This window comes from Dendrobates tinctorius, unplaced genomic scaffold (assembly GCF_039654945.1).
Source record: "Dendrobates tinctorius isolate UK_male_01 unplaced genomic scaffold, ASM3965494v1 ptg000028l, whole genome shotgun sequence".
Taxonomy (NCBI): Eukaryota; Metazoa; Chordata; class Amphibia; order Anura; family Dendrobatidae; genus Dendrobates; species Dendrobates tinctorius.
In genome coordinates this window covers 70,442,136-70,465,435 of record NW_027361696.1, presented here as the reverse complement: position 1 = coordinate 70,465,435, position 23,300 = coordinate 70,442,136, and the positions used below count along the sequence as shown (strand labels likewise).

General features: G+C 45.8%; 1 protein-coding gene and 1 long non-coding RNA gene across 2 annotated transcripts in view; one reads left to right on the top strand and one right to left on the bottom strand.

Moving 5' to 3' along the window:
- The first annotated feature begins 5,518 nt into the window (after window positions 1-5,518).
- SNRNP70 (small nuclear ribonucleoprotein U1 subunit 70) lies at window positions 5,519-21,840 on the top strand. The gene is made up of 10 exons (XM_073570954.1): window positions 5,519-5,673; window positions 9,333-9,488; window positions 9,690-9,752; window positions 10,701-10,755; window positions 10,881-10,945; window positions 11,101-11,163; window positions 12,053-12,134; window positions 19,583-19,684; window positions 20,065-20,152; window positions 20,755-21,840. The coding sequence occupies exons 2-10, from the start codon at window positions 9,342-9,344 to the stop codon at window positions 21,503-21,505; spliced, it is 1,416 nt and encodes a 471-aa protein (XP_073427055.1). The 5' UTR covers window positions 5,519-5,673; window positions 9,333-9,341; the 3' UTR covers window positions 21,506-21,840.
- Window positions 19,863-23,300, bottom strand: part of LOC141085530 (uncharacterized) — a 68,836-nt gene continuing 65,398 nt past the window's right edge. Inside the window, exon 2 of the long non-coding RNA XR_012231325.1 lies at window positions 19,863-20,217. This is a non-coding gene — a long non-coding RNA (uncharacterized lncRNA). The remainder of the gene's footprint in view (window positions 20,218-23,300) is intronic.

Here is a 23,300-nt window from a genome sequence, read left to right as displayed (position 1 = left end):
TCCGAAGATCACCTGTATGGATATAGTTAGTGGAGGTGAGGATTCATTCTCACCTAGGGAGGCCTCTCTTACCTGTCCCAGGCGGAAGAGTTTCTCCGGCCTCTCCACTCCACTGCATGGACTGGGAGCAGGGCATCCACCATAACGATGCAGATTCCTAGCGGACATTTTCTCCTGCCTATTCCTCTTCACCTTAACGCGATCAAGCTCCATGAGTTCATTCTTAGAAACTGGAGCAGGACAAGGCGGAAACCGAGGTTTTGGTGAAGATGCAGGACGATGAAATCGCTTCTCGAGAATCCTCTCCCTGGAGCGCTCCTGGAGACGCAGGTCAATTCGAATGGCGAGGGATATGAGATCATCCAGGGTCTCAGGTAGGTCCCTGACCGCCAATTCATCCTTGATTCTTCCGGATAATCCTCGCCGAAAGGCTCCGACCAAAGGCTCATTGGTCCACTGGAGCTCCGAAGCCAGGGTACGGAAACGGATGGCATACTGACCGACAGAGAGAGAGCCCTGTTGCAAATTGAAGAGAGACTCCATAGCAGATGTGGCACGACCAGGCTCATCGAATATCTTGCGGAAGGTGTCCAGGAATACCTGCAGATCAGACACGATGGGATCATTCCGCTCCATTAGGGGGTTGAACCAGGCTAAAGCCTCTCCCTCCAGGTGTGAGGCAAGGAAAGTCACCTTGACCATGTCAGTCGGATAATGCTGAGGCGAAAAACAAAAATGCAACAAGCATTGGTTGAGAAATCCTCTGCACAACTTGGGGTCACCATTGTAACGAGGAGGTTTGCAGAGACGAAGACTGGGTCCTGTAGAGGTCACAACCATAGGATGCAGCACTGGGGGCTGAAGGACTGGGGATTCAGCAACCGGCAGTATTTTAGTTAACTGGTCCTCCACGGAGGTCATGTAGTCCAACAAGCGGGTCTGCATCTCTAGTTGGTGAGTGAGTTCCAGATGGAGCTCTGCTAGCTGGGTGGCGTTGGTGGGCTCGGCAGCCTGTAGAGTAGACAGATGGGTATCTAAAGTTTGCATAAAGGCCACTAGCTGATCCTGACTCTGTCGAAGCACAGCCAGCTCACCCTGGGCTGAGTATCGGGTATCAGAGGAGTTCATGGCCTGAACAAACTGTTACAACCCACAGGGCGTGAAGATGTATAGTGGACCCACTAGACCACTGATGGTGCAGTGGTAGCTGTATACCCGATACACAAGAGACAGGAGAAGAGCATCAAATAAACTAAAGATGTTTATTAAATAAAGCAAAGAAATGGACAAGGTGCCTGAGGGAAGAACCCTCTGGACCACGACACAGAACCACGTAATGGAGCACCGGGCAAGGTGTACCCCTATACAGGAGCTCCCCCGTCGCAACACCAGATGACCTTAATGCCGCGATGCCCGGACCAGAGGGACGACCCATACAGACCATATAGAGGAGGTGGTGAGAGACCTGGAAGGTCTGAGTAATCACAGAAAGGCTGATCTAGCCTGCGATGGTCACTGGATGATTCCAAGAGGAAAGCCTTGGTCAGTCTGGGGTAGGAACCGGAGTGTCCAGAGGGATCCAGGAGCGGGAACTGCCAGCAGAGGATTCTGAGGAGACAGAGATATTAGAATATTGCAATGGCATTCAGAATGCAGAGCAAAGCAGAGTGTGGTCTGAGTGGGAGGCAGCGATCCCACAGAATGAACACATTGTTCAGGCAACTCCCTCTTGAGGGAGGATGCCTTTTATGCACAGAGCATCACAGCACAGACAGCCCTAATAGACAACAGGTGCCCTGCTGTTTTAAGTATGTGCAGGAAGCGGGGAGCGCCTCCTAAGAGCATAACCAGGAGACCTGCCAAGAGGATGCAAGTTCTTAGCAGAGAAAGGAGCTGCTGATTGTCTGGAGCCACGGTCAGGGTGAGTAGTAGCAGTGGAGCTGCGAGATAGGCGCCGGTCTCCCTGCGCAGCAGAGACCGTGCCTGCGGCTGAGGGCATGACACCCGTAGCCTATCAAACAGCTATCAGGGGTAGAGGATACTTATTCTTAATGGTGATGGCATTAAGACCCCTGTAATCGATGCAAGGACGTAGTTCCCCACTCTTCTTCTGGACGAAGAAGAATCCCGCCCCCGCTGGTGACACTGACTTCCTAATGAATCCTCTTGCCAGATTCTCCTTGATGTATTGAGACATGGCCTCTGTATCTGGGAGAGATAGGGGATAGACTCGACCCCGGGGAGGCTCAGCACCAGGCAAGAGGTCAATAGGACAGTCATAGGGGCGATGCGGTGGAAGGGTCTCCGCCGCCTTTTTGGAGAACACGTCCGCATACTGTCGATAGTATTTGGAAAGCGAGGAAAGATCTGCGGGGACCTCGGTGGAGGCAACCTTGATGCCTTCCCTCAGACATCTACCCTCACATGACTTACTCCAACCAAGAATTCTCTCCGAGGACCACTCTATATGGGGAGAGTGATACCTCAACCAGGGGACCCCTAGAAGGATCTGGTCGATACCCTCGGGCATGACGAGAAGGGATATCGTCTCCTAATGAGATGGAGACACCGAGAGTGATAGTGGAGCGGTTTGGTGGGTAATCTGTGAGGGCAGAGTCGCGCCATTCACTACTCTGACGGTGACTAGCTTGGACATCATAAGCAGTGGTATCGCGTGCCGTTGAGCGAAGGCAGATGACATAAAATTGCCCTCCGCTCCGGAATCCACGCAAACCTCCACCGCCAGAGTGGAAGAACCAAACCCAAGTGTCCCCTTAAAGGACAACTTGGAGGAAAATGCCGCGGATTCTAGTGAGCCGCCTCCTACGGCCACCAGGGGCGAGCGTCTTCCCAGCCGCTGTGGGCACTGGTTGGCAAAGTGACTAGACTGCCGGCAACCATGACAGATCACAGGGGCTCAAGCGGGCCGGGGCCTGGATCCTTCGCGGGAAGCCCCCTGACGCTCGGACGCCCGACCGGGAGATTCCAGAGGTTTAGCAAAACTGGATGCCAACCTAAACCTCTGCCTACACTGGGACCGCTCCAACCTTCGCTCGGCAAAGCGAAGGTCTATACGGGTGGAGACGGTGATAAGCTCCTCCAGTGTAGCAGGAATCTCCCTGGTGGCCAGAGCGTCCTTCACATGGCCAGTCAAACCTCTCCAGAATGCCGGAATGAGGACCTTATCTGGCCACTCTAACTCCGAGGTCAGCGTCCGGAACTGGATGGCAAAGTGGCTGACCATGGACGAGCCCTGTGACAATGCCAGCAGCCGGAGCGCGGTGTCATGGGTGACTCGCGGTCCCAGGAAGACATGCTTCAGAGTGTCCAAGAACCGTGAGGCACTCTGCACCACATGATCACCACGCTCCCACAGTGGTGTAGCCCACTCCAAAGCCCTGCCTAACAAGAGGGAAATAATAAATCCCACTTTGGCCCGCTCGGAGGGGAATCGTGCTGCCAGCAGCTCCAGCTGTATCGAGCACTGGCTCACGAAACCCCTACAAGAGGCGCTATCACCTGAAAACTTCTCGGGCAGCGGGAGGCTGGACAAAGTCGGGGCAGGGATGGCAGTGGTCACACGGGAGACAGCCTCTGTGGCTGCCTGAACAGCGACTGCAGTAACATCCGCAGCTGAGGCTGAACGCTCGAGATTCGCCAACCTGCCCTGCAGCTGCCGGATGTACTGCAGCAGTTGCTGTTCATCCGCCATTAATAGCCAGACCCTGACGCTAGGATAATGTTAGGTGCGTTCACAGCCCGGGGTCCACCGTGCAGAGGTGGTATACTGCTGCTAGGTAATGGCGAAGTATGAAGCGGTGTGGAAAGGTCACATGTGGGTTATGTCACCCCGTGTGAACAGGAGCAAACTCTGTTAACTCACAGAGCCGCACTACCGCTGAACATAAATGCCGGGGCCTGTTTAGCTCACAGAGCCCGGCTAAAGCGCGCACAGAAAGTGGCCACAGAACTAACACTTACTAGGTGTAGGGATTAGGGGGGTTAGCAGAAAGTGAAGGATTATAGAGGTCAGAGTGAAAACAAACAGAAACATTGTTTACAGTGACTGTATCCAGTTACCTTCAGCTCCCTTCTGGTTCAATTCTGGATTAATTCTGAAGCTTCACACTTGCATGATACACACTTATATGATACATGCTACAGACTGTATACCAGGGCAGTGACCGGGAAGCCATGCATACAATGACAGGGACAGGGGAGCCATGCATACAATGACAGCGACGGAGGAGCCATGTATACCGGGACAGCGACGGGGGAGCCATGCATACAATGGGACGGAGGGAGCCATGCATACAATGACAGAGACAGGGGAGCCAGGCATATAATGACAGCAACGGGGGAGCCATGCATACCGGGACAGCGACGGGGGGAGCCATGCATACAATGACAGGGGAGCCATGTATACCAGGACAGCGACGGGGGAGTCATGCATACTATGACAGGGACGGGGGAGCCATGTATACTGGGACAGCGACGAAAGAGGAGCCATGCATACAATGACAGGGACTGGGGAGCCATGTATATTGGGACAGCGATGGGGGAGCCATGCATACAAGGACAAGGAACGGGGGGAGCCATGTGTACTGGGACAGCGACGGGGGAGCAATGCATACAAGGACAAGGAACAGGGAAGCCATGTATACCAGGACAGCGACGGGGGAGCCATGCATACCAGGATGAGGCGACAACGCATGCCCAGCTTATAGTCGAGTCAATAAGTTTACCCAGATTTTCTTGGCAGAATTAGCTGCCTCAGCACTAAGGCTGTGTGCACACGCTGCGGAAAAGGTGCGGATTCATCCGCGCGGATTTTGTACAATCCGCAGGTGAAACCGCAGGTCAAAAGACCTGCGGTTTTACCTGCGGATTGCTCTGCGGTTTTGCCCTGCGGTTTTTCATCTCCTCAATGGAGGAGATGGCAAACCGCAGGAGAATCCGCAGAAAGAATTGACATGTCAATTCTTTCTGCGGATTGAAAACCGCAGATAATCCGCGCGGAAAATTCCGCACCGTCTGCACTGCGGTTTTTGATTCCCATAGGGAATCATTGTACTGTACACCGCAGCAGAAACTGCTGCGGGTCCGCAGCGGCCAAAACCGCTGCGGAACCGCAGCAAAATCCGCAGTGTGTGCACACAGCCTTACTGGTTGTTAATTGTCAAACAAATAAAATTAAATAACGTTTATCTCATACAGTGAACTCCAAAAATAAGAAAAAGGGCGTCTGACAACCAGTGACGGGCTAAGAGCACGGCAATGCCGGTTGTCACCAATGAAATATTTATATACAGGGTAGTTGTGTATAATATAGTAATTACTGAGGAGAAATGGAAACAGCCGACTTCTCGGGCAGGGAAGAACGGCAGGCAACGTTCCGCCTCCGGTCACACACACAGACACACTGACCAGAGTGCGAACTCTTCTAGGTTACGTCACCACAGCGGAGGAACACTCAAAGCTATGCACTACGAATTTAGGACCGGGGAGGCGTGGCTCAGTTTTAGGCGCTGTTTTTTTTGGCGGATGGATTCGCGCGCATGACGCCTTGTGGCCTATTCACACGTCGTGCGGCCTAGTTGTACTGCCAGTCACACGGGAGGAGAGTGGTGAGGATAGCGGGGCTGGAGCGGCGGCACTGCGGACGGCGCCTCGGTAAGAGCGGGCAATCGGGGGCTGTGAGAGGGTGGCCGGTTTACTCCGCGGTGTGTGGCAGCGTAGGCCGCGGTAGCCGGTGCTGGGCGGGAGCGTATGGCGGCGGTGTACGGCCATGACTGAGGCCTAGTTACTCCTCACATACACGTGTAATAGGAGGCGGCTTGCTGGGAGACCATGCTGAGAGTTGTAGGCACCCCGGAGCCGTCACTGACCTGTGCCCGCAGACTCCACACCCGGGCAGGAGTAGGCTGGGGGTCTGCGGATGTTAGCTGAGGTGGGCGCAGGGGGGTTTGTTGGATATAGCCAGGTTGGGGGAGGGGGGGGTTGAGGGTGCCATCCATGATAGAGCAAGGCGGGGGGAGTGCACGTCGGAGTTAGCCTGGGGGGGCTGTTAGACCAGGGGCGCGCGTCAGCCAGGGGGGTTGGTGGGGAGGGTGGCATCCATGTTAGACCGAGGGGGGGGGCGGCTGTGTTATACCAGGGGTGCGAGTCAGTTAACCCGGATGGGGGTGCGTCCGTGTTACTGTCACACTTAGCGATGTACCAGCGATATGACGCGGTCAGGATCGCTGGTGCATCGCTAAGTGGTCGCTCGTGAGCTGCCAAAAAGGCAGATCTCACCAGCGACATCGCAGGGGTCGGGGGTCGCTACTTACATGTCAGACGTCCTCCCGCCCGTGTCCACGCGTCGCTCGTCTCCACAGCAGGAAGCTGACGACGAGAAACAGTCCTGGACATTCTCGTGCGGTCGGAGGTAAGTATCACATGTAGCGATATCGCTATAACGTCACAAAATCCAGTGACGTTATAGCGATATTGCTAGCGATATCACTTAGTGTGACAGGTCCTTTAGTCCGGGTGGGAGCTTGGGGGGGGGGGGGGGTGCGTCCATGCTAGACCAGGTGAGAGCTTGGGAGGGGGGAGCTAGGGTAACTGCTACATTGGGGGGGGGGACACAGACGGACGGACTGGGGGGTCTGTCAGATATAGCCAGGTTGGGAGGTTGGAGTAACATCCGTGTTAGACCGGTTGGGATCATGAAGGGGGAGTGGGGTCTGCCGGATATATCCATGTTGGGAGCTTGGGGGAGAGAGCGATCAGTTAGCCTGAAGGGCAGGTGTCCGTGTTAGATCGAGTGGCAGCTAGCTTGGGACGTGTGGGGGCTCTGCCGCGGTTAACCCTGGTAGGAGCTTTGGGGGATTCTGTTGGAGTTAGAAAACCAAGTGAGAGCTTGTAGTTAACCTGGTTGGTTGGGGGGGGGGGGGGGTCAGCTGGTGTTGTGTCTGGGGTAAAGTGGTATTACAGGAAACCTATAGAGTGTAAATTTAAGGCTCTTTATCCTGTGTGTTGGACAGGGTTCAGGGCCGCTGACCTACAACTTGTCAGCTTTTGGGTTATTTTGTCCGTATGGCAATAATATTGTGTGAGCAGAGTCCTAAAGATTATTCCAATGCAAAGTAAGAAAATGACACTGGGGGTTTCAGATATTATGAAACTCTAGTTTTTCCTGAATCTTTATCTTTGACACTTGTCCTATCAGCATTGTTGCTGCAGACCATCTGTACAGAACAGGAGCTGATCTGCGCTACCCGGCATCTACTACTACATGGTGCACAGAGCTGTGATGTTTTCTTACTGGCGGAGATAACACCTGATTAGTGGGGGGGATGTTGGACCCTTTTGTTGTTGTTTTTTTTTTTTTTTTTTTTTTTTTTTAAATATATAAATTCATATCTTATCCTAAAATAGGTATTCAAGTATTGGATAATCCCTTTGAGGGGCTTTTGAAGTCCGCCTATGTCCACATTACGGTTTAAATAAAAGATTCTCTGGCCCCCCCGAGACGGGACTAGCCCAGGAATTGAGCACTGCACAAGCCCAGTGCACAGGTGTCTTATCAGTGATGTACAGTGTGAGGTTTTTTGAGATTTCTAGTGATTGAAGAGGTCAGACAGACCGCAAAAAAACGATCCTCGGACGGATTGCAGCACGACAGCCACATGGGTATATATAAGGCTTTCAAATTTGGGTCTGAAATAGCCCTAAGAAGCATTACTAACACTGCTCCCATGAGACAACATAGCCTAATCATGCTGAATAGTTGCCTTGTCCAAGACGTGATGTAGCTCCGAGACTTCTGAGATTTCTTCTGCAGCAAATAAGTTTGCCATTGATGACCTTTGTCCACAGCACGAGAGAAGAATCTGGGAAGTCATCTGACTGCAAAAAAGTTTCTGCCTTCTCCCCTAAAGTATTCCACATCAGACTTAGGGTCCCGTTTCACTTAGCGATGCACCAGCGATCCCGATAATGATACGACCTGGTAGGGATCGCTGGCGCGTCACTAAATGATCGCTAGTAAGCTGCCAAACAGATCTCTTCAGCAACGCAGCAACGATCCAGCGATCAAACACAGTGATGCATGCTGGCCAGCGGGATGCCGACGATGAAAAAATGGCCCAGGACATTCCTGCACGATCAGCGATATCCAGCAGGGGGGCTGGTCGCTGCTGCGTGTCACATGTAGCGATATCGCTGTTGCGTAACAAAATCGGTGACACATTAGCGATCTCGCTATGTGAGACTGGGGCCTTAAGGGCTTTTAGTCTTCATCTTGGGGGGGGGGGGGGGGTGTTTGTCTCCATGTTGACGGTCGCTGTAAATATTTTTAAGCCATGTTCCCATATAGCGTACAGTGCGGTTTTTCTGCTTTTTTTTGTGTGCATAGATGATTGCACCAAAATACATTGTAAAGGCTCCACGGATTGTCATTTTTGTGTGTTTTTTGGCGCACTCAAGATGCAATTTTTATTTTATTGTAGAAAATCTGGATTCTGCACTTAAAATGTTATTGCGTTTTCAAGATCGCTGAAAAAGCAAAAGAACGCATGCAAAAAATGCACAATTTAACAGCGTCTGTAAATGTATGGTGGGTGCGAGTTTCCATTAAATCGCATTTGGTTTACTTATACTGTGAAGCGCAGCAGATTCTATGCACACACAAAAAGTAGACTTTTTTTTCCCCCCCCTGTCAAAACCTTTTATGCTTATGTGAACTGGGTCCTTTGGATCGGATGTGCACACGTTTTGTTCATGCAAGCAAACCTGCTGAGTTTGCCAAGAAGCTTAACGTTTTTTCTTCTTTTCCGCTTGAGTTTTTTTGTCGTTTCCTGAGTGCAGTTTTCATAGTTTTTGGTCATGGTTTGTTTTTTGAGCCAATAATATGAAGTATTAGTGCCTTGAGAGCTGAAAACACCTGAAGAATGGTCCGGTCACTACTTTTTAACCACGTCCTGTCTTTGGCAATGTGAAGCTGTTCATACGTTCAGTCTTTTGAGCATCTTTTGAGCATTTTTATGTGAAAATGCATATTTTTTTTCTTGTTTTAGTTAGTGTTTTTCAGGCAGGTTTCGGAGTGGATCTACCTCAAAAACACGTGTTCACATACCGTGAAATGTTTAGACAAGCAGGATTGGAGAAATGATGCCTGGCAGCGTCCTGTGCTAGGGCTCACTCAGATGTCAGATTTTCTTTTGTATGAGAAAAATAGGCTGATGACTTTGATTTTTTTTTTTTTAAGTCAAAGCAGTTAGAAGAAAGCTACAGTACAGTTGTTATCTTTGCTACTTGTTTCACATTGAATTTTTTTTTTCCAGGTGTTCAAAATGACGCAGTTTTTGCCCCCCAACTTGCTGGCTCTGTTTGCTCCCAGAGATCCAGTTCCTTATCTGCCACCATTGGAGAAACTACCTCACGAAAAGCACCACAACCAGCCGTACTGTGGAATAGCTCCTTACATTAGAGAATTTGAGGTGAGCTGAATTCACACGTCCATGTGGCAGCACATGGCATCGGTGTTCAATCCCTTCACATCAGGGGTCTCCGTACATGAAAGTGTTTAAGTTGGGTGGCAGAGTAGGACCAATCTTGACACACTGATGGTAGCCATGTTAACCGTTGAAAAAATGGTCATGTGAATGGGACCTTACGCTTTTCTCTTCCACTCCACATAGGACCCCAGAGATGCTCCACCACCGACAAGAGCAGAGACTCGTGATGAGCGGATGGAAAGAAAGGTACAGCTTTCATGTTACTATACATCTGTAGTGTTTATTGGCTGATTCATGTGTGGTCAGTACAGACCATTGACATCTGATTGTCTTTCCAATAACTTTTTACAATGGATTGAGGATATCCATCACTTGCAAAGATAAGATTATTTAGACCAACAAACTTTATGAGGCAGTGACAGGTGTTATATGTGAGGGTTGCTATGTAAGGATCCCCCAGGATGCGCACAGAGGAGTCTTAAACCTGCTGGAGTGTATTGCAGTCACAGGCATAACTGTGGCTGCAGTGCAAAATAAAAGTGTGGACCTGGTCAAGTTATTTGACAAAGGCAATGTTTAGGAAGACCCGTTGAGGGCTTTTATTTTTGGAACGAACTACAGGATGGTAGTGGGGCAGTTTGCTCCCTCCAGGCTGGGTTTTACAAGTGGCCCATGTTCACAGATTCCATTAAAAAAAAAAAAAAAAAAAACCTGCAGCAAAGGGATGGGTGTGTCAGTTTTCGTTTGCAAACTTCCAGAGCAGGTGGCTCTGCAAAGCTAAGCTGGTGTGAAGTAGCGCAAAGTCAAAAGGCCTGGCACCCCTCAGCATAGCACGGTGGTGCAGTTGCCCACGACAACTGATCTCAGATATAGACTGTCTTGATTCCCGGCTGCGATCCAGAGGATACCCTGTGCAGTTTACTTTGTAAGATCTGGACATTAAGACATGTTTGTTTTGAACTTCCACGGGTCACTGCCTCTGTCACACTGCACCAACCCCGCTGCACTATATCTTCTAAAGGGCTCTTGACAGAGTAGTAAAACTATGGAAAGCTGTAGTAATGGTAGGTATGTCAACAGTATAGCAATAGCTAATGGCATTGAGCGTTATAATAAATGATAAGGTTACTTGCAGCATAACGATCTGTACATGTAAGGCTTGCTAGATATTTCCAACTATTTTCCCCTGCGCAGAGGAGAGAGAAAATTGAGAGAAGACAACAAGAAGTGGAAAATGAGCTGAAAGTTTGTAAGTGTCTGAACTCGATATTTTAATCCAGATATTTTCTGCCATTTTGTTTTGGGGTAAAACCTCCATATTTATCCGCAATGTAAAAACTTTGTAACTTTGCATTTCTCTTCTTTCGCAACTAGGGGATCCTCATAACGATGCAAATGCTCAAGGAGATGCCTTCAAAACGCTATTTGTCGCCAGAGTGGTGAGTTTCCATGTTGTCTCTGGTTGTTACTGATATGGGGGGAAATTTTGTTTCGGGAGTTTTCTCTTAATTGTGTTTTTAACTAGATGAGATGTTTTTGAAGTAATCATGTGTTATTGTCCATATTTTATTTTTTTATTTTAATCATCTTTCAGAACTATGACACAACTGAATCTAAGCTTCGCAGAGAATTTGAAGTATACGGACCTATCAAACGGGTATGTTTTTTTTTTTTTTTTTTTATCGCTGCTTGTCTCAATTGCTTTAGTATTTTGTTGATATTCTAGTTCATCTGAAATATCATCCTTTACCCACTCCCGAAAAGTCTTTCATTTTTATTTTTAAGGTACATTCCCTGTCATTTTTATAAATCGTCTGTAAAAAGAAAATCCCACAGAAAGACTTGACATGCTCTTTTAAAAATCCACAAAGCATGCCAATTTGAGTGAATATTTTTCTGGAGCTGCTTCAGCTTTTAGGGTATGTGCACGCCACATCTGTGCACGCTAAACTGCAAAGAGAGTGAACATATGGACAGAAAAGTAAAAATGACTTGTGTGTACATTTTCTGTTAGGCGTGTTTTCAGGTTTTTTGTTTTCCTGCAGCAAAACCTGATCTCTTGGCAGAAAAGCATGTTTTTCTTGCATTTTTTCCTGCAGTTTTGGCATGCTAGATTTCTCTTATGCATTCTGATAGTTTAGTGTTGAAAAAAGTCTTATACTCAGGTTTTGGCACAGGAATCAGGTTTTGGCACAGGAATCAGGTTTTGGCACAAAAATTTAGCAAAACCTGATGCCTACCTTTTTTGGTGCGGAAAAGAAGCCTCCGCTATGTCCATGAAAACACTGCAGGCGGTGTTCTGCTGTATTTTCAGCTTCGAAAACATGGCGGGCACACTGGTGTCTAAAAGATTTTATGTGCACATATACTCTTATTATTCTGTATATTTTCCATCCACCTTTGCATTGAGAGTGAAACTTCCTTTTGAGTGCACATTTGATCTTCAATAATGTAGAGTTTTGTTTATTTTTTGTACTTTTGTTTCAGTTTTGGGTGAAGTGTAGCTTTTCTAGTATATTGCATCCGTTTTGTTTCCAAACCTATAGATTCACATGGTTTATAACAAGCGATCAGGAAAGCCCCGTGGATATGCCTTTATAGAGTATGAGCATGAACGAGACATGCACTGTGAGTATTTTCTGATAATTTATCTTGTTATATATGTTTGTCAGTCTAAATGTGTAAAAAAAAAAAAAAAAAAAAACCCTTAACTTTAAGGGTTTGTTTCCAGAAGGTAAGTTATTGCATTATGTGGGTACCCGACTTCCACTAATCCCACCGCTGCACTCAACAGGCAAAGCAAGACATTTTCATTGGCTGATCCCCACTTTTTTTTTTGTTTTTCTTTAATACTTCTATTGGGTATGATTCTCCATGTAGTTACAGGTTACACATAGGTTTATACATTTCAGTTTAATCATTCATTTTGTCTGTGATTTTGGGGGGGGGGGCATCAAAGAGCTAATCATTTTGTGGACAAGACTAGCTCGGTTTGCTTGCCAGGTGGGTGTAGGAGCCTCCAGCTTTTGACATACATACACCAGGCTGGTTTGTAAAGCAGAACAGACTGTTGTATGTGATGGGTTTTTTTTTCTTCCGGTTAAAAAATTGTGAAAATTTACTCTCAGGCTATTGGGTCATTGTGCTGCCTGAGCACACTGACAGAATATACGCTCGTCCGAGCGATCGCTAATATACAAATGTCATATATAGTGGGGTTAACTGTAATACAAATCTAAAAAGAAAATATGCTCGGGATTAATGTAATACGGGTCCTGCTCAAAATTGACATTATGATGGGCAACATTGCTGTAGCTATTAATGCCATGGATTAGGCTAATTAGGCCCTACATCCACATAGTTTTAAGCATTGCTCTCCATGGCATTGAATCCTAAAGGACAAGTTGGAGTTCACTGTACTTTCCCAACTCCACTTGATGACAGATGTAAGATCCACAGTAGCCATCTGTTGCCCATCTTTGTACTGTAAACTGTTTTCTATAAAAAAGTGTCCAATTGTGAGTGGGGTGTATTAATTTTGTGTTCTTATTGCCACTGCAGCCACCATTGTGATGGCAATTGCCACTGCTGGCTTGCAGCTGATGCTAATGCTCCCCTTTACAACATCTCATTGTATGGTTGGTATAAGGGTTTGTATGATGGGTAAGACTTTGCAGCATTTACACACGAGACACAGGCGAGCAAGATTACACATAAGTCTAGAAGTCACTTACAACACCATCACTGTCACCGTGCGTAATAGGGAGTGCGTGTCAGGGAAGGTCAGCTAGTCAAGGTACGGTGGACCGTGCAAGTGGCATTGGTCCAGACTAACTCCACCCAAAACTTAGCTCAGCCATGATGATCTTTAGCCGTGGCAGATATTATTCCTTTATACAGTAAGCAGGTAGATACATTGCCAGCTCATACAGTATTAGTGCACTGAATCTTTTTATTTATTTTTTTAGTTTTAGACTAACTTTGTTCACTGCCAACTTTTTTTCTTTTTTGTTTTGGGTGGAATTGCCCTTTTTAAAGTAGCATCATCAGGTCTCCTACTTGACCCTCCAGGTTTTCTATATAAAAAACTGTTCAACTGCCGCCAGGACCCTTTTTGGTCTCATTTCTTCACTCACACACATGAAGCGACAGCATTATGAGCTTATTTTATGCAAGAAAAGTTGTTAATCACTGTGTGTGGGTGCTAAAATTAGAGGAAACCTGCCATTAGATTCAGCCTGCCCAAAGGTGTTTTGGCAAAAGCATAGTTTGAAAAGGGACCACATGGAGAGATGGGACTATTTCGGTGCAGCCATCGCTCTGCATATACAGCAAGAGACCTGGAAATGTAGAACTTGGAGAAAATAGCCAGCTGACATGCCGGACTAGTCACATCTCAGACTATAGTCCCCTACTGACTTATCTTAAAAATGTTTTGATTCCTTCTGAATCTAGTGACAGGTTCACCGCTTTCTGCAAAGAAAAATTGAATCCGATCTGTTTTTATAATTATTAATTTCATAGTTTTTTCAGAACCCTGGATAGGAGACCTAAGTGATCTGCCTAAAATTTCATCTTTGGGTCAAGTACCATGAGATCAGAGCAGAAGCTAGAAATCTGTAGTTCTAGTGTTAAGCTACTGAAAGGACTTCTAATGTGTTTATGTTGGCACACAATTCCATACATCAAGGATAAACTGTTGAGGAACACGTACAGATATTCTACACTGCTTTATTTTTTTTTTAATGGCAATTACAATTAGTTACATTATTATCATGACACATAATTGTCTAAGGCTCTGTGCACATGGCGATCAAGCCTTCTGGATGAGGTAGACATTCTCGATGAATATTTCATGACAGAAGGCTTCGCGTCATGCCATTGTATGGATGTACATTCCTCCTGTGTCACACAGCAGCCATAGTTTAAATACACCGCACACTGGAGGGGGGTATTTATTTTTTTTTGCTTGTTTTTCTTAGCCCTCTGTGTAGGAAAGTGCAGTTTGTTACACTTTTCTACATAGATTAAAAAGTTGTGCCAAAAGGACAGATTTTTCTTGGACCTCTGTTGGGAGCCCTATTCGCTTCTTTTCTAAATGTAGGGCTTAAAATGTAATGTGCACAGAGCTTTAGTTTGCTTACAGTAGCTTTTAAAAGTTTTTTTTTTATAGCTAAAATTAGATTGCAATGAATCAGGCCATTGATTTGGCCGGTAATCCTCATCTTCTGCTAAGACTTCTGCTTTGCAATATTTACCTACAATACTACTTGGAAAGGTAAGATTTTCTAAGTAAGGCTATGTTCCCACAATGAACTTTTGGAGAAGTTTTGATGCAGACTTTCTGCACCCATTAAGTAAAATAGGTTAATTTCTTGTATTCTTTCAAAAATTTGTAGTGTAAAAAACTCATCATGGGAACGTAGCCTAAAAGTGAATCTGTGCTGTTACTTAACACTACAAAACCCTCATTAGGAGCACAAGAAAAATTGCTTCCGGGGTAGAATATGTTCCCGACATGTAGCATTCAGTGGAACATGCTGAGATCACTTGTATAGAAAAGATATGCAATACGAACATATTTGGGATCTTGGCCATATGGCTTCCTGATATATTCATGTGCATATGAGGACGTAGGAGAAATGGTTATCACAAGCTTGAGTTCTGGTAGCCATCTGTCCGTTTATGTCTTACTTGTATCCAGCTATAGTTGCAGAACGGAGCATTTAAAGGGGACTTTGGAAAAATGTTTTTGGGCTAAAAAAAATACTGTATTTTGCGGATTATAAGACGCACCCCAATTTAAAAAATAAAATAAAATAATGGTGGTGCTTGTTATAATCCATGAGTCTTATTGCTTACCGGGGGTGGTGGCTCTGGTGAAGCGGGGTCCCAGGGTCACCGCTGGAGGAGGCAAGAGCGGAGCGTTGCTGTGCAGGCCGCAGGCTGGGATGAGGGGGTGTTCGGATGTGCGGTGCGCAGCTGCGTGAGCTATGCCGACAGCTTGTGAAAGCCCAGATCCCCCGCAGTTACATGGTTTCCTATGCAGTGGACTGAACTCTGGGAAAATGGCTGCCGGCCAGGGGCGGCACATGCGCCGCCCCCGGCCGGCAGCCATTTTCCCAGAGTCCAAGCCAGAGACCATGTAACTGCGGGGGGCTCTGGGCTTTCACAAGATGTTGGCAGAGCCCCCGCAGTGGCGCGCCACACAATCAAACACCCCCCTCATCCCAGCGGACAGTAAGGTATATCCGCATTGTAAGACGCACCCTCGTTTCCCCAAAAAAAATTTTGGGGAAAAAAGTGCGTCTTATAATCTGAAAAATATGGTATATTTGTAATGAAACCTAGTTGAAGGGAAAAAAAATTCAGCTTAAAGAGGACACGCAAAAATTAAGCACTCGCTGACTGATTCTCGTTTTGCATTCAGCAAGGATCTAGTGAAATGAAAAATGATTTTTTTTTTATTTTTTTTTTTAGCCCAAAACACATGCATTTAAATGTTAAATAAAAAAGTTGTCCTATATTTTTGGAATAGAAAGTAGATTTTCTGGATGAGGTTACGGCCTGGGTTAGGGTAGCTCTGCAGTCCCGGGTTTTAGTTCATGTTCACACTGTTTCCATTGTCTTTTTGGCGACAGTCGTGTAACTGTGCAGCCCTGTCAGTCTGTCTTGTGGGATGCAGTGTTGCTATTTGCATCACAAGTCCTCCGTGCCCATTACTGTAGGGTTTTAGACGTAGAGCGAGAAGTTTTTTTTTTTTTTTTTTTTTTGTTGCATTAATGCATGCCTAGGTAAGGTTAGTCTGAGTAAAGTGAGGCCTAGGGCCCAGGTAAGCCACAACAACAGCGTGGAGTCATCCTTTCGGCTTCTCGTTGGCGCATGATGCTTCAATCAAATAGAGGCAATAACGAATCGGCAGCCCACCAGCAATGGTAAATCTTCACTTTTTTTTTTAAAAGGATGAAGCTTGAAGACTGCTTGGATGGAGAGGGGTAGGTGCGGGAAGTAGGTTTGTGGTCAGTGGTAAGGCACTGTCTCCTCTCATTCTGATGTTACAATCACGACAACCTGAATAAGGTTCCTGGTACTCTTGTTTGTAACTTCCTTGGGCCTCTATCCCATCCTTGACCATGGATGCAATTAATACCGATGCAGCCCTTCCCCCAACCTTCCCTTCCACCCTTATTCACATTTTTCCCCCTCTTTTATCCAACTTGTTCTTAGCAGCGGTCTGTGTCCACTATGGTCCTTTGACTAGGTTTCCACACCCGCTTAACGTGAAAGTTCAACTTTGATAAACTTGTATGTTAGGGAGTTGCAATATGGGCAATTTCCCTAATACTACTGGAAAGTAGGGGCGTCAAATGGCTTATCTTTTCAAGAGAGCATGCATACATTTTTCCTTTGCATGGAAAAGAAAATAATCTGTAAGTCGTTGAGTCATGTCTGCCTTTGAAAAGACAGTCTCATCGATTTGCCTACTGCTAGCTAACCACCTGAATTTGATATGGCCCTTTTAAAGGGAACAGCTCAAATGCAAGGCCTCTTTTTTTTTTTTTTTTTTAAGGAATTGCTCACAATGCAATTCTCTAACGTAAAGTTTTGTAAGTTTTTGGTATAGACCTGTCCTTGCAAATGTTGACATGGGATCTATCTAAGCTTGCATTTAAAGTATGTACCAGCTTACCAGCGCTGAGGTTTTTACTGTATGGTAATGGTGATCAATATCCCAGGGAAAAGGACTATCCTGCCGCTGAGGTTTCCATCTGCCAAGCTTGGTAATCTTGGTAGAGGTTCATAAATTGTCGCTAAGAAAGAAGACTTCGGTGTTGTCAATCCATGTGCAAATATTTTTAGTTTAGCCTCCTGAACCGAAAGCTCGTAAGTTTGGCCGGTATGTATGGGTCATTCCTGCCAAACAAAAATTCATCTGACAGGGCGGTTCAATCCGCAAAAAGGACATTTCTATTGACTTTTATACTAGGAGATGGCAGATTCTTTGCCAGTTTTCGAAGCAGAGACTCTTAAATGGAGCCCTCCTTTATCTGTCGGGTGCCGATCCAGCTTTTATATCATGATTATACCGGAGATAAGTAGAGCAGCTGAGACAGGTAAGCTTTTCTCAGCTTTGACCACATGCATCCGATCGGCAAAAAAAAATAAAATAAAAAGGACCTTCCAAGATTCAAACCTCATTTCCCAAGATATCGTCATGAAATTCGTTGAATTTGAGGCGGTAATTTGAAAAGTTTTTGTAAGTAGTTTCATCAGGTAAACTTTTTTTTATTACTTTAGTGGTCTTGTCTAGTGCTTCTTGCTGTATATTATTGTAGCACTTACCAGTGTGTGTAATTCTGTAGACACCTGCAAGCATTGAAGGTAAACCTGTAGCTGCCTTACACATGAAGTTGTTGGAGGTTTTTTTTTTTTTCTTTCCAAATGGGACAAAAAATGCACACAAGTTGGCATACATTTTAAGTTATTTTTATCATGAGAATAGGAAACCTATTTTATAACATGTGCTTTCTCCTTTTCAGCTTGTGGGGTATATTATGAAGTCTATTAAAAAAAGAAAATTTCTCCGAAGTTTAGAGATGATTCCCTGTATCTACTTTGCAGATTAATGAAACTCTTTCCTATAAGGGAAGAATCAGATGTCTGTATAACTCAAAGACCGCAAAGCAATGTACGGACTGGCCTTCGGCTCTCTTGACCCGAGCATAACAGCTGAATAGAAATAATGACATCAGGGTCAGGAGAAGCCTGCGGCCTGTCCAAGCATTGCGATCCTCATCTGAGTTATGGCCATGTGACTCTTCCCTAAGGTTAGAGCTACATTGTCATATTTGTCTTTCGGACAAAAAACATCAGTCCTCTGCTACATCACATGTCAGTTTATTTGGGTAGTTGCAACATGCGAGTAGAAAAAAAAATTGTGCAGTGTAAAGGTGACATGTTTTATGGCTTAAAGAGTAACCACGTTTTAATTTTTATCTTCTTAATCAGTAATTCATATCAAAATAAGCAACTTTGTAATTCATCTAATCATAGCAATCTGCTTTTTTTTTTTTCTTTGTCCTGACTAATCATTCATTCTCAAAATTCTCAATTCCTGTGTAAAAATTTGTATCAGTGAAGACAAAATGTTAAATTGAGAGAGCTCAGTTGGTGCTCATAAGATTCTATGTAGATTGAGGAAGGAGCTCTTCTCCCCCCACATAGGATATTGAGCATCAACTGTCATTTAGAAGGGAGGAGTGCGTCTGACGACTCCCCCATTTATATTGAATCTTATGAGCTTCAACTGGTATGTAGAGGGGAGGAGCTGCCTCTTACTCCTCCTTCTTTCTGCATAGAATCTTATGAGCACCACTGTCATCTTATCGCAGTAACGTAAAAATCTGCCTATTCTGAATACAGATTTTTCACAAGAATTGAGAATTTTGAAAATGAAAGATCCTGGCTGAGGAAGAAGTAAGTTTCTGATAAAATACATTACAAAGTTACTTGTTTTCATGTGTCTCATTGATATGTGAGCTAAAATTAAAAGCAACGATCACTCTTTAAGTCCGCCGTTCAGTTTTTCCATAAGTAGTTTTTCAAATTTCATTCACGTAGTATTGGAATGTTTTAATATGATATTCAAAATGCTTAAAGGGGTTGTGTGAGGTTAGGTTAACATACCTTGCAGCTCAACGCCATCCCAGTGACGTGGACACGAGCTGTGGTGTTCATTAAGGAGACCTGGTTTTTCCTGACTTAATTCAACCCCTTAGCTTGGGGGTTTTAATCAAAACAGTCCAAGTGTACAAAGTATTGTGTGTTGAAATGGGTATGTCAGGAAACAGTTGCTGAAAACGGTGAGAACATTCTATGATTACCAGATTCTGCACCACCGGCTCTAATCCGTTCCTCGAACAGCGCGGAAGAGCAACTCGCTTGATGTCCTGCATTTAGTATTCTGTTTTTATTTTACTTGTGTAAATTTTAGAGTACTGGGAAAAGGGGGAGATGTGGTGGTCACCTGGGCTAATTTCTTTTGTTCTGCCCCTTCTGGAAACAATGTGTTACAGCGGCATACAAGCATGCAGATGGAAAGAAAATTGATGGAAGGCGTGTTTTGGTTGATGTTGAGAGAGGACGTACTGTGAAAGGCTGGCGCCCACGCAGACTTGGTAAGAACATTGTTGTCAGTCGCTGCCTGGTCCCTTGAAGGAGCTGCAGTTTTTAAACAAATGGGATCATGTAAAATACATACATTTTTGGAGGTATAAAGTCTAAAGCACTTAAGACTTCTCGTGACACAATTTACGGATTTGCTGTTTAACAAATTTCCCTGTTAATCTTGGAACCTGTTCTAGTCAATGGTGCAAAGAATCTGAAAATGGCTTCTCTACTGGCCCATCTGAAGGCAGTGGAGCCGTTGACATTGTTTTCATATTCATTTTTACACACCATAATTTTAAGATAGGTGCCATTTTTAATTTCATTTGTAACAAAAGTAAAGGAAGCCTTTATTAAATGTTCTGCAATCTTAACTTGCTTACTGTTTTAGGTGGTGGTCTCGGAGGCACCAGACGCGGGGGAGCAGATGTTAACATACGGCACTCTGGCAGAGATGATACATCGAGATATGATGAGCGGTAAGGATTATATCCATAAGTACTTGACACGAGTGTACAGCCGAATACTGTAAACTAGTCGTGGCCTACAAAAAAAACCAAACTTTAAGATCAACCTTTTTTATCATATTTCTCAAAACCGTCCAGTGCACAAAGTTTAAAGGCACTTTCCACTACTATATGACCTGCTTTCATATGTCCTAACACTCAAGCTGAGCAAGCATGCTCAGATTTCTAGCCATCATGAAAAAGTTGCTTTGCCCCCATTAGTGACGTCCTCTTGTCATTCCGTCCAGTTTCAGTGCCCAGTAAGTAGAGTAAAAAGCAGTGGCTCAAACGGTTATGTGGACCACACAGTTTTTGGCTGACGGTGCAACGTAGGCCTTAGACAGTGCAGGTAAAAAAAAAGTATAAAAGTGATTGTTAGGACATTTGAAAAGGGGGTCGTGGAAAATGCCTTTCAGTGTAGGCCAGGATGATAAAAATGATCAAATCCCTTTCATGCTCTGCACACGCTTAGTATTGAAAATAATTCCCTTCTGTCCTTTAGTAATTTCCAAATATATAATATATATTTTCTCAATGTGCACCTATTGATTTTAAGGTTCATCTGCTTTTAACAGGGATCGTGACAGAGAAAGGGAAAGAGACCGACGAGAAAGGAGCCGGGAGCGCGATAAGGATCGTGAGAGGCGTAGAAGTCGTTCCAGGGAACGTCGGAGAAGGTCCCGAAGTCGTGAAAAGGATGAACGGAAACGTAGCAGGGAAAGGAGTAGGGATAAGGACAAAGACAAAGATAAGGACAAAGATAAGGACAAGGATAAGGACAAGGATAAGGACCGAGATCGCAAACGTAGGAGCCGTAGTAGGGACCGGAAACGGGATAGAGACCGTGACCGGGAAAAGAAAGAGGAGCGTGTTGAAGGAGAAAGCCAAGAAGCTGCTGAAGTTACTATTGAAGACTTACAGGCAGTTGATACAGGCTTGGATGGAATTGAGTTCAAGCCGGAGCCAGAAGAGAAGAGTAGGGATCGTGACCGAGACAGGGATAGAGAAAAGGACAGGGATAAAGATAGAGACCGGGATCGAGACAGGAGACGCAGTCATAGAGACCGCGATAGAGATAAGGAAAGGGATCGGGACAGGGATCGCAGGCGGGACAGAGATAGGGACAGGGACCGAGATCACAAACGGGATAGAGACCGTGGTGACCGCAGTGAGAAGAGGGAGGAGAGAATTCCAGATAACGGTATGATTCAGGAGCAAGCTGAGGAGACCAGCCAAGATATGTACTTAGACCAAGAGTCCATGCAGTCTGGAGACGGCTATTTATCCACAGAAAATGGCTATATGATGGAGCCTCCTATGGAGTGACCTTGTCTAATCTGACAAACTCTCCATCCTTAAATGAACTTTTTCTTCTGTAGCCAGACTTCGTAGTGTACATTCAAGAAGCCACAGCCATTGTTTCTCGCTTGTGAATACAACTTGGATTCCCCACAACCGTGATTAAATGTGCAGTTACGAAACAGTAATGCTATTTACCATCAGTTTCGGACTTCACCATTGGAAATTTTTTTTTTGTCTTGTAGGTGGGTATGTTTTACATATTTATGTAACAAAATCATCCCTGAATTTATGTAAAGTTGCATTTATTTTATTTCCTTTTTTACGGCCTCTCAAAAATAAAATCATTTTAATGTTGGTCATTTTTGGGGATGTGTGCTTTCATTTATTTTGCCAGTAATGGGTCATACTGTTATGGACTGAATGTTTTGTGGTATACCCCATGGCTCCTGGTCACTTTCTAGTTACTCCAGTTCTTTTCCTTCCGTAAACTGGCCTCATTCACTATAATCAGGTGGCTGACAGTGCAACATAGGCCTCTCTTTAAGCTATGGCTTCATGTCTGGCAGACATGGTAGTTCTGGCTTGCCTTTTATTTCTTTTTAAATATTTTTATTAATTTTTAGATTAATACCGAATGATGGGGGAAACAAGGGAATAAAGGGAAACATAAAATATAGAGAACTCTGCTCTAATACACAGACATTTACAAGTGATAACATTTCAATCCAGACTTGGCACCTAAGAATAACATTAAAGATAGCCCCTGGGTAGTAACAAGATTTACATAAATTTGGAGTTCCATACTCCCCACTTAAGATGGTATTTGGGTAATGAATTATTGTTAAAAGCTATTCTTTCCTCCATCAGGCTGTGTGAACGCAGAATCTCAAGTACCATATTTTTCTGACCATAAGACACACTTTTTTCCCCCAAAATTTTGGGGGAAAGTGGGGGGTGCGTCTTATGGTCGCAATGCACGGTACCTGGTGCGCTGGTGGCAGCGGGCGAGGCTCGGCGGTGCGGTGGTGGCAGCGGGCTGTGCTCCGGTGCAGGGGCGGCGGCTCCGCCGGCGTTTCTTCGCAGCCCGGAGGCCCCCCGCACACCCCTTGCTGGGCGCCGCCATGTTGCGGTGGCCTCCGGGAGCATGGACGCCGGCAAGATGGCCGCCGGTCCGGGGACGGCGCATTCGCAGCTTGAGATCTCGTTGCCGAGATTTGAATCTCGTCCCCCGAGAACTCGACACGAGATCTAAAGCTGCGCATGCGCCGTCCCCGGACCGGCGGCCATCTTGCCGGCGTCCATGCTCCCGGAGGCCACCGCAACATGGCGGCGCCCAGCAAGGGGTGTGCGGGGGGCCTCCGGGCTGCGAAGAAACGCCGGCGGAGCTGCCGCCCCTGCACCGGAGCACAGCCCCCTGCCACCACCGCAGAGCCCGCTGCCACCACCGCAGAGCCCAGCTGCCCCTGCCCAGGCACAGCTGCCCCAGCGCAGCTGCCCCAGCACAGAGCCGCCGCCACCGCACGAGCCTGGACCACTGAATGACCCCTGTGACTACTTCTCCACCTGTGCCGGATCCCTTCCCAGGTAAGCTGAATTCGGACTGTAAGACAGACCCCCATTTGACACATTATTATTTTTTTCCCTTATAGTCCGAAAAATACGGTATATCTACGAACACAGGCACATTTGGTTGTTTCCACCGGAAAGTGATTAAATTCTTAACAACTAGAAAAATGTGGATTATTATATGCTTTATAGAGGGACTAATGATTTCAAGGTCCAGAGACAAGATTGCCATCCTGGGAGTAACATCTATTTT

Coding starts and splice junctions, on each gene's coding strand:
- SNRNP70 (XM_073570954.1), top strand. CDS start 9,342: ATGACGCAGTTTTTGCCCCCCAACTTGCTGGCTCTGTTTGCTCCCAGA. Junction 10,756..10,880: donor GGAAAATGAGCTGAAAGTTT/GTAAGTGTCTGA, acceptor TTTCGCAACTAG/GGGATCCTCATAACGATGCA. Junction 19,685..20,064: donor CTGGCGCCCACGCAGACTTG/GTAAGAACATTG, acceptor TTACTGTTTTAG/GTGGTGGTCTCGGAGGCACC.